General features: G+C 50.0%; 1 protein-coding gene across 1 annotated transcript in view; it reads right to left on the bottom strand.

Moving 5' to 3' along the window:
• The window catches only part of BRCA2 (breast cancer 2, early onset), an 82,747-nt gene that overhangs the window by 1,141 nt on the left and 70,175 nt on the right, over positions 1 to 11,431 (bottom strand). The window contains 7 exon segments of the mRNA XM_006877849.1: positions 1,252 to 1,306; positions 2,033 to 2,416; positions 3,213 to 3,419; positions 6,130 to 6,374; positions 9,345 to 9,483; positions 9,582 to 9,745; positions 9,940 to 10,138. Of these exon segments, the coding sequence (XP_006877911.1) occupies positions 1,252 to 1,306; positions 2,033 to 2,416; positions 3,213 to 3,419; positions 6,130 to 6,374; positions 9,345 to 9,483; positions 9,582 to 9,745; positions 9,940 to 10,138 (1,393 nt within the window).

Raw genomic sequence — 11,431 nt, 5'->3', positions numbered from 1 at the left:
ATCCCTGAGAGACCTCTCCTTTACCTACCCTGTTGTTGGGTGACTGGCCCCCTAGGCTTTCCAGACTGTCATCTTTATGGGAGCAGATGTCCAGGCCCTTCTCCCACAGAGCCACAGGGTGGGCTGGAATCACCAGCTTTTTGTCAGCAGCCACACATCTAAGTGCTAGCCCACGCCAAACTCATCCCCCTCCCCCACATCAGTCCTGACTCATGAAGAGCAGAGTAGAACAGCTTGGGCCCGAACCCCACCTAGGTCCAGGCCCAAGTGACTCTGGGTCTCCTTGGCAGCCTTTTAGAACCAGCTCAGTACAGGTGGCCTGAGGGGATGTCAGACACCAAAGCTAGGAACGATTTCTTCCTGATGCCAAGCAGGGCCCAGGGGGTCGTATTCCAGTGGTCAGGATGCACGTCTATGCTGCTTAGGGTATTGGGTTCCCCTGGGCTGGGGTTGTAGGTACAGCAGCCAGGTCGTCTGTTTGCCTCCTCCTTTCCTAGATAGAGCATTAGCTGAAATTCAGACCTACCAGCTGCTCTGCCGGAAAAAGATGAGGCCCTCTGCTTCTATAAAGGCCTGGGAACCCAGGGTCCCCGTGGGTCAGAATTGATTTGACAGCAGTGGCTGCCTGAAATGCTTGATTCCAAAGCCAGGTGATGGATGAAATGCCACCCACTTTATCCCAACTAGAAGGAAGTACAAGTGGCCTGGTTTCTCTCCCAACCCCCACAACACCCGAGCTAGATCCCTTTGGATTCCCAGCAGTGAGTTGTGTTGTGTATGATTTGCACTAACAGTGATTATACAACTGGAACCGTGGTGGTGCAGCGGGGTGAGTGCTCCGCGACCTGAAACATCAGCAGTTGGAATCCAGCGGCTGCTCTGTGGGAGAAAGGTGGGGCCTGCCCTGCAGGGTTGCTGGAGTCAGAGTGGACCTGATGCCGTAGGCGTGCTGGGTTTCCCTAATGGGTGGAGTGGAGGAGCTAACAGTTCTCCCGAGATTCAAAAGGTTGGGTTCTTCTGATGAACCCCCCTCTAGAGCGGCTCACCAAGGGGAGGGTCAGGATGCTCGGGTCGAGAGAACAAGACTCACAGCTCCCAGTTACTCACTGGTTTTTAGGAAGATTTATTCTCGGCTTTGAAATAGGTGTATAATTAGATAGGATACCATGGTATGGTCTATATACAGTGACAACATAGGATAAGACCAGCTGGAAGAGCTGCTCTTCATCCAGCACGAGGAAAACAACTGACCTGCTGTCTCCTGCTTTGGTGGTGGTGTGTTTGGGGCCCGTGAGAGGCTAACAAGAAAAGTAGGTGAAACCAGGGCAAATTTGAGAGCTGATGCAGCAGCCCAGACCCATCGTCACATGATGGCACCTGCTCCTGATGAAGGGTTTGGGCTGCCCCAGAATGAAGCCCATTTCAGAAAGCACACTGGAATCAGACGGGGAGCTGCGCCAGGGCCCAAGGCCAGCAGCAAACACCACAGCGGCCTCTTCATCTTGACTTTGGAACAGGTTGGGGCTAGAGCAGATCCAATACATGGATTCAGACAACTAGGTTCCTGGTAAGTGAGCTGAAAGACAGCACATCTGAAACCGGAGCGAACACAGAGTAGACTTCTGAGACAGAACAACTGCCCAGGAACCCAGGATGGACACTCTGACAAGGGCAATTAAAGACATGACCAGCGCAAGCCAGGCAGATGGCAAGATGTTCCCTCAATTGGTTACTGTGCTCACAACGTGGGTGAAGGTACAATGCACCAATGACAGCAGGTAGAGAGCACCCCTGGGGTACACAAACACGAGGTTTTCTCACGCAAACCTGACGTGCAGTCTGAAAGTGTCTGTTTTATAAACGGGAGTTAGGAGCTAACAGCTCACTGACTGTCACTTCCCTTGGGTCACCTGTGGAGTCCTCCCCTCTCCCGTCTCTGATCCTGTGCGGACCCCCTTGCTCCGTCTCCCCTACTGCCCCTCCTCTGATCCCAGATGTGGTCCTCGCGGGCTCGCTGATGAGCAGCAGTGAACCTGCTTTCTCCAGCTGGGCCAGACAGAAGGGCCTGGGTGTTGATCAGCGCCAGCTCTTCATCAGCGATGGAGTCGCTGTCCAGAAGAGAAGTCTCGCTGGCGTCCTTCAGCGGCATCACCGGAGGGGAATTCAGTTCCTTCCTCTGCAGCGGAGCCTCACACTTGGGGCTGCACCTCCGTGGCGGCTGAAAGGCTTTCTGGGCAGCCGGAGAAACAAACGTGCATACTGGACTAACAGGTGGGGGTGCAGGCAGCCTGCTCAAGAAATCCAGGGCTCTCCTCTTTTTGATGGTCTTTTGGTCATCACTGAAGTCCACACCTTTACCACAAGACTTCAGAGGCTTCTGGGCTGATGCAGGCATGGGAAGTGACTTCCCTTTTGGCTGCAAAGTGATAAGAGTCTGAAGATTAACCTTACGATTGGTAGAGGCAGCACATCAACCAGGGCAGCCGTAGCCGGCTGTAATTATGTGCGAACAGAGCAAACAAATCAGGTGCCTTTTCACCAGAAGTACTCATTCGCACACAAACCACAGACATTCTCACGCCCCAGGGGCCAGCAAATGATTTCAAGAGATGTGCACACTGCCAGTCCAGAAGAAAAGCATTTTGCACAAGACAAAAAAAAAAATGTCCCAACAATGACAATCAGAGAAAAGACAGAGGAAGCCTACTAACAGACAAAAGGGTAGGGGCAGGACATATGCTTTAATTTCTTCTAAAAAAGATTATTATTAACTGGTTAGACCAGAAGAACCAGCCAGCGTGGGCTCTCGTACACACTTCCCCTTCTTGCTTTGTTACACTAGGCACGTGGCTATCACCCCACGTGACGCTGGTCCCCTCATCTGAGAATGGGGACAGCAGCCACTCTTACCTCAGAGGGCTGAAGGAGCTAACGCAGACAAAACGTAGCATTAGCTATTTGAGAATTCATTCTTGGGCAATCTGACAGAATTTCACTTGGATTGTAAACAGGGACACGTTTATTCAGTTAAAGAATGGATTCTCAGTGAACGTCCTGCAGCCCCTAATACGGACACACACACAACGGCTCCCATCACAGGTGCTGGGGTCAGAGGTCAGAGGGCGTTACATCCTGCTCCCGGAATCAAGCTGTCTGTTGCAGGGAGGGAGCCTACTTTCTAAGCCGAGTCACATTCCCAGTGTTCACCAGGCCCCACATGGGCACAGAGGGCTACCTTCATTCACACGGTCCATATCACCATTGACACGACTTACCGAGACTGTACTTTTGACAGCAAGGACTTCTGGGCTAGTGTGCTCTGCAGAGTGGGCTTTCCTTGGGGTGGGCCACTTGGGATCATTTGTATTAAGCAAGTGCATTAGCTTGTTTTCCGCTTCCTGGCAAAATACGTCAATGTTCTAAGAAAATAAAGTGGGAGAAATGCTATGTAAATTGCAAATACACATATTCCTGCTCTCAAAAAGCGTTTACACGAAAACCAGCAATAAAAAATTTAGGAATAAAAAACTGTAGACCATAACCAACAAGACATACAAAGCTGGACAGTCGCTGCCCACCAGGGTTTGCAGAACCAACAGCTGTGCCTGAGAGGATAGCAAAGGTCCTGCTAAGAGTCCCATGGCCCAGTGGTTCAAACCCACCCACCGCTCTATAGGAGAGGGTGTGTCAGTCTGCTCCCCTAAAAACATGACAATCTTAGGGGTGTGTGTGTGTGTGTGTGTGTGTAGAGAGGTGAGCCCTTCCTCACCAGGTAGTCTAAACAGCAGGTATCAGAGTTTGTTTGAAGCTCAAGTTCTAACTTTACTCAGTATCTCGGAGTGGAAAGTCACCACGTCTAGAGCCATCCTTGCAGAGTCCAGTCACTGTGGGCTCACAGCAGCCCCACAGGGTTTCCCGGCTCTGATCTCTATGGGAGCTGACTGCCCGCTCTTTCCTCCCATGGACAGTCCAGTCACTGTGGGCTCACAGCAACCCCACAGGGTTTCTCAGCCTCCGATCTCTATGGGAGCTGACTGCCTGCTCCTTCCTCCCGTGGACAGTCCAGTCACTGTGGGCTCACAGCAGCCCCACAGGGTTTCCCTGGCTCCGGCCTTCATGGGAGCAGACTGCCTGCTCCTTCCTCCCATGGACAGTCCAGTCACTGTGGGCTCACAGAAGCCCCACAGGGTTTCCCTGGCTCCGACCTTCATGGGAGCAGACTGCCCGCTCTTTCCTCCCATGGACAGTCCAGTCACTGTGGGCTCACAGCAGCCCCACAGGGTTTCCCTGGCTCCGGCCTTCATGGGAGCTGACTGCCTGCTCCTTCCTCCCATGGAGCCGCTGGCTGGGTTTGAGCCTGAGGCATGAGAGCGCCCTGTCACACTGAACATGCGGCACAAATGGCCATTCTTAGCTGACTGCATTGTAAGTCAATTACCCGACTGGTATCTTGGAGAAAACTGGGGTGTTAATAGAAGGCACCTTGGTCATGAGACCACAGTAAATGCACCCCTGCTCCTACCACTACTCTGGAAAGCAGACCCACCTGGGGGATGGAGTCTTCAGGTACAATCCTAACACAGACTCCCTGCACAGGGCCAGCTGCCCTGATCATTGTGAGCGTCACTTCATACCTACATCTTGACTGAAATTACAGGACTACGGGCCTTTTGTTCTGGGCTTCTTCACTGATGCGCTATAAAAGCAGTCAGTCATCTCACCAGAAGGCAGGGGCACAGGAGCGAGGAGTCTGGCTCTGTGTTCAAATGGCCTCGCCGTGAACCCTGCTTCCACCCACACTTGGCTGTGTGACTGGGCGGCTCCTCTGTTCCCCACAGATACAAGGGCCAACAGTCCACCTCACAGGGTTGTTAACAAAATGAAATGAGACAATGTCTGGCACAGAGTCAAAAATAAATGATCCAGGGAGCACTGTGGCTCTGTAGGATAAGCACTGGACTATGAACCACATGGTCAGGGGTTCAAGCCTACTATTTGCTCCACAGGAGAAAGGTGAGACTTTCTGCTCCCACAAAGATTTACAGTCTTAACAACCCTATATAGGGTCACTATGCATCGGAACAGACTCCATGGAACTTAATAACACATGGGTTTGGCATTTAATGACATTACAGTTTGAGGTACAAGGGGTCTTCAAAAAGTTTGTGGAAAAATGGAATTAAAAGGTAATACACAGATGGCTTACAAGGTTTCAAGAGGGAGCTTAGTTTAAGAGTGTGGGGGCAAAGAAAGAGTCCCCACTGAATAGTTATCATCTTGTCTAGATGGGTCTGGTGAAAGGAGATGGGGTAAGATTCATAAGATTCAATAGTGAATAACTGTTATGAGTAATCACGACTGTCACAATTGTAAAGGTAGAAGTTTTGTAACAAAAAAAGGGGAGTGGTTAATCTTACAGTCCAGAAACAGAGGACCCTAGAACCATCAAGAGAGGAATGCACAAGCAGAATGCGGGACCTTATCCAGAGAAGCAGCAGCACCAGAGATGGAGGCAGAGATGGGGGCATGGAGGACTCTAGATTCATCAACTAAGAAGAGAAGGACTAAGAACTGGTGGCCAGGAGCAGACTTGCAGAATGTTCCCTTTGGAGATGTAATTTATTATATATGCCTGGGTGGGTTTTTTGTTTGTGTGCTTTTTAAAAAAAAGCTAAAGTGGATAAAGAGAAATACTTTTAACTGATGGTATATGGGGGGGATTATAATCAATGTAATGAAACAAGTTATATGAATGGTTGAATGTGAAACTGATGATGTGCCCTGTAAACTTTCACTCAATCCACAATAAAAACCTTAAACTGAAAAAAAAAAAAAAGGTAATACACAGATTAAGGGAGACATAGTGCTTTCCTGTTTGGGACCCTCGCATCAAAGACAGGTAATATTTTGGTGCTGACATTATACCAAGACTTCCATACAGTGTAACGACACTGCTACACACCCAGACACTGCAGTCTTGCCACCAGCTGGTGTCTGATAGGTTTCCACATCCTCTCAGCTTCTCCTACACCGGGTCCCTTTGATTAATTAATTGCATAAGGACCACTTCCTTACTATTAAAGTGGGAAAATGCCCAGCCGTGCAGAAATGTTGAACAGCACACTTCACCTCAGTGGCGGCTCTCAGTCTGCAGGCTGCCTCCTGGAAGCGGGCGTCCTTCGCATTGGCAGAAAACGTGGAAAACTCGCCAGCAAATAACGTCGGAATCCCTGACTTGGATTCTGGCCGCCACTGTAGGTTGCTTGCAGCAATTATCGTTGGAGGTTTAATGATGTCTTCGTTAATATCCACCCAGAACTTTATTGCTAACAAATTATGGCATTCGTCTGACAAGTAGGCCAGAGGGGCCACACCTAGTGGGGTGCAGGGAGAAAATGTGTCTTTGTTACATAGGTACATGGTAGGCCATTTTAGAATGCAAGGGACCTTTTATGGTAAACCTGTAATGCCCATTACTACTGGTCTTCATTATTCACTGTTCAGCTTTCACATGCATATGAGGTTATTGAAAATACCATGGCTTGGGTCAGGTGCACCTTAGTGTAGCGCATTAACCCACAGCACCACCCCAGGGCACCCTTTGTACAGGGACTGTCACCACTAATCAACGATACCAACCTCATGACCCTTAGCCTCGCTGTACTGAGAAAGTCCCATCACCTGCTTGGTTGTGATCTTGCAAAAACCTGCACAACCTAATTCCCATTCTGAGGAAACCTCACACAAGCCAAACCCTAGCGGAAGGAGCTGCTTCAAGAGTACTGAAATCCCTGAGGCGTGTTAAGATCATGAGAAACAGAAACAGAGCAGCCGGTTGAAACGGGTAGAGACCAGAGAGAAACAAGACTAAGTGCCCCGTGGGGTCCTGGAACTGAAAAGGGAAACCATGGACAAATGAGTTGAGTTGCAAACAGAACAGCTTCTGTAGGGCGCCATTTGAGGCCCGTTTCTCCAATTCTCATCACTGTCCTGTGGCCACCCTGAGGGGGTGTCCGGGAACACTGCACTATTCCTGCAACTTCTCTGAGGGTTTCTAATGAGTTCAAACAAACCGTGAAATGGTTTTAGGGCCACTGGAGGCGAATGGGGGCTGTGTTAGCTGGGGCAGGACTGAGCCCAGTAGAGGACTACGTGTTGAAGCCCACTTTGCACTTAACGTTGTTTTTTGTTTTGGGGGTGTGTCTCATCATTAGCACACACAATGTTGTGCTGCAGGCTGTCCTAAGCCAATTGTTTTGAGATATAAACTGAGCAGATGAGACCCAGCGGAGCAAGCAGAGATGGCAGAGATGCCAGGTCTCATGGAAATCCCCTGGGAGCAAGAAGCAAAGACCTCCCCCAGAGCGGCTGCCTGGAGAGTTAGTGTGCCCATGGGTGCTAAAGCCCCCCACCCTTTGTACTTGAGACCTAAGAGCCCAGCTCTCCAGCATTGGGCTTAGTTTCATTTGTCCTGTTAGCATGAAGAGAACAAGCACTTTAGAGCCAAGTACAGGTTCAAATCTCTAACGGGCAAGTTCATCTCTGGGAGCTCCAGTGCCATCTCCATGAAACAGGGATGCTGACATCAAACGAGCAGAACCGGGGGCGCTGCATGGCTGGGCATCAGGAAGGGTGTGTACCAGGGTGGTGTCCTTTCACCTCACTTATTCCATCTGTATGCTGAGCAAATAATCTGAGAATCTGGATTATATAAATAAAAACATGGCATCAGGAAGACTCACTAAGAACCTGTGATATGGAAGCGAACAGGACTTAAAATACTAATGAAAATCACAATTCCGTATGAATTCCACATCAACGTACAGAAAATGAAGATCCTCACCACTGGACTAGTAAATAACATCATGATAAATGGAGAAGAGACTGAAGTGGTTGGCTCCACCAACAACACTCATGGAAGCAGCAGTCAGGAAACAAGAAGGTAAATCTGCTGCACGAGACCTCTTTAAAGTGCTGAAAGGCAAATATGTCAGTCAGGACTAAGGTGCGCCTGACCCAAGCCACGGTATTTTCAATCGCTGCACATGCATGTCAAGGTTGGACAGTGAATAAGGAAGATGGTAGAAGAATTGAATGCCTTTGAGTTACAGCCTTGTGGCTACTATAACAGTGGGCCAAACACAATACCTGTGAGGACAGCGCGTAGTGTGCCATTCTGCTGTGCACAGCTCGCTGAGTCACAAGTGACTCGACAGTGTGCAGCAACATCACCAAGGGAGCAGGAGCAGGAGGACAAGAGGAGACGCTGTGCCCTCTGCCCTCACATCAGAAGCGAGGAGAGAACAGAGCCCAGGACTCCAAAACCACATAATGAATGCTGAGACAGCCACACATACAGAGTGCCCCCGACCGGAGGAGGGCTGGCCTACCCAGACGGAAAGCACGCGGGAAGACTGGCGGACGGGACTGTACTCAGCAGTAAAGAGAGGAGTGTCTTTAAAGGCAGAAGCATTGGCGTGCAGGGTAGTGGTTTGAGGCAGGTAGTTGAGGGCTGTTTTAAAGTCCCACCGTGTTCTAGGGTGGAAGGGAGCAACGGAAGATTTAAACATTTTCCTGAGGTAGTACTTAAACCCATTGCTGTGGAACCTGACTCAGGTTCCCAAGGCTGCAAGTCTTTCCAGCAGCACCCTGGCTCCTTGTGCTCCCCTGGAGTGGCTGGTTGGGTGGGACCGGTTAGCAGCTGAGCGCTTCACCAGCTGCTCTGCAGAAGGAAGCTGAGGCAGTCTGCTCCCGTCAAGCTGACAGCCTTGGAAACCCTATGAGGCAGTTCTACTCTGCCTGTAGGGTTCACTGAGTCGGAATTGACGTGACAGCCACGGCTTACCCTGTGTATGCTCTCTGTACGTCTACCCTACGCAGAGACGATATAATGTGTGGAAAGAATTGCCCAAGATGAAATAAAATGCCATGGCAATAGTGCAACATGTTCCCACACCCCACACAGCATTAAAACCGAACTATCTGAACAAAGCACATCACATAGCATTCAAACAAGACTGTCCTAACAGAACGTGTTTTTCAAACGAGAAAAAAACATGGCAAAAGACAAAAAGAGCTGAACCTGTAAGAAACCACACCTCTTAGGACCAGGCGACCCGCACGCAGACCCACACGCACCAGAAGAGCGCTGCGCGTCACGGTCTTTGGGCTGCTCGTTGGGAAGGAGTCTCTCAGGCCTGTCTTCTAAGGTACCGCTAGGTGGACATGAACTGCTAACCCTTCAGTTCAGAACCAAGCGCTGAATCGTCTGTGGCCCCCTGGACCTGGCACTAATCACAAGGCAGAGGAAACCCTGGCAGTCAGAGGAACACACTGAGCATCACCTGCTTTTTCCACAACAGAAATGACCAATCCTGTCAGGTCCACCTCAGAGCCAGGAGGGTGGAAGTCTGGATCCCACAAGCTACTGAAGCGAAGGGATTCCCTTGGCTGGAAAACCTGGAGTAGAATTTCGTCTGAAGCCTGCAGGGGAAATGAAAACAAACGGCACCAAAGTCATGGTGGAGTCTCTCCACAAACAGGCACCTCTGGGAGCGGGCACAGAGCTGGCACACGTATACCGGCAGTGGCTGATACTGGGTTTTCTTGGTCGCTGTCAGGTGTACAGTTGCTCGTCCAGATGTGCTTTTTGATTTTGAGGTGGTGAGATTGTAGATCCGGTATCTCGTGCCCTCAGTTAGTAGGGAGAGTAGGTCTGAGGATGGACGCCAGATACTCAGGATGACTGCTCAGAGAAACACAGGGGAGAATAACAGAAGACAGATGAAGGGTCGTCTTACCATCTGGTGGGTGTGGGTGGTCTGTGATGCCCCTCTCAGACACTCTATGCGTCAACTAGCGTTTGTAACCATAGTCTTCATAAGGAAGCCCATTTGTTTGATGTCACAAAATTGATCAACACAAACCCCACACACTGACCTGAGTCTGTCGCTTTCTCCTCATAGCTGACAACACGCAGCTTCCACACGGTTGTGACGGTCCTCGATAAGCTTTTCTCCCCTGGCTCAGCCGATTCCACGGCCTTCCTGAGTAACAGCTGGATCTGTGCCTGCTTCTTATCACTCAACATCTGTCTGTGAGTGTTCAAGGCTCTTAGCTGCTCTTTGCTGAAGGAACCCTGTGGCCAGTTAAATATGAAGGCAGAAGAGAAGTTCTATCCACTGAAAGTGGATCACTTTACATGAGGATAAAATACACCAGAATTGCGTTCACTTTAAAGGGTGTGAACACAAATGTCTCAACCCCTCAAAAAAGAAGCACGGGACTAATCAATCATCTCTTTGGAACAGACTGCTAGACCTTTCTCCTGATGAACAGCTGGTGGGTTCAAACCATCAACCTTTTCGTTAGCAACCAAGCACTTAAACCATTGAGCCACCAGGGACTCCTGTTTATTGTTAGCTGCCATTGAGTTGGTTCTGACCCACAGCGACCCTACGTGCAACAGAACAAAACAAAACCCTGCCCGGTCTTGCGCCCTACCACTCCCCCACCATGTCAGGTCCTCCTCTCCGCTGACCTCTATTTAACAAGCATGAATGTGCTTTAGCCATTGTTATCACCGACAGGCAGATGGTCAACACTGGCATCCTCGTTACCGCCGAGGGGTAGATCTACCAGCAACAGACATGCTGAATCTTTTAAGCCTCACACGAATCCCAGGAGGCAGGAACTGTTAGGGTCTCCAGGTCACAGACGAGGCAGACGGTGGTGACACAACTCACTCACACCAGACAGGTAAGGGTTAGCTCAAGCACCTGTGTTCCCGCCCTGTAATGTGCTGTCATTTACACTGTGGTGGAGCAGACCTAGTGTCACACAGATGTGCATTACACGGCTCTTCCAGCTCTGCCTCTACAAGGCTCTCTCAAGCATTTTAGCCAATTGCTGCCTGTACCTCTGTGACAAAAATAAACCAATGAATATACACGAACTGGACTGTAGGCACATGCCAACGTGTAGTTACCAACACTTTACCCATTTTAGCCTGAATGTGAAAAGGGTTGGCTGCTAGCTGAAAAGCTGGTGGAGTGAATACACCCATCACTGCTCGGGAGGCAGCGTGCAGATGTGCTTCCGAAAGGTCAGAGTGTTGGAAAACCTGTGGAGGTTTTGACTCTGCCCCAGGGGTTCTCCAGGAGTCAGAACCGCTCCACGGGCCCCACAAAAAATCATCCACTGAGAACTCTGTGGGCACAGTTCTACTCTGACACACATAGGGGCACCATGAGTGGAATCTACTTATGAAAAATCATCCACTGAGAACCCTGTGGGGCACAGTTCTACTCTGACACACACAGGGGCACCATGAGTGGAATCTACTTATGAAAAATCATCCACTGAGAACTCTGGGGGGACAGTTCTCCTCTGACACACACGGGGCACCATGAGTGGGATCTACTTATGAAAA

Source organism: Chrysochloris asiatica, unplaced genomic scaffold (assembly GCF_000296735.1).
Source record: "Chrysochloris asiatica unplaced genomic scaffold, ChrAsi1.0 scaffold00638, whole genome shotgun sequence".
Lineage (NCBI taxonomy): Eukaryota > Metazoa > Chordata > Mammalia > Afrosoricida > Chrysochloridae > Chrysochloris > Chrysochloris asiatica.
This window is presented reverse-complemented; position numbering and strand designations above follow the sequence as displayed.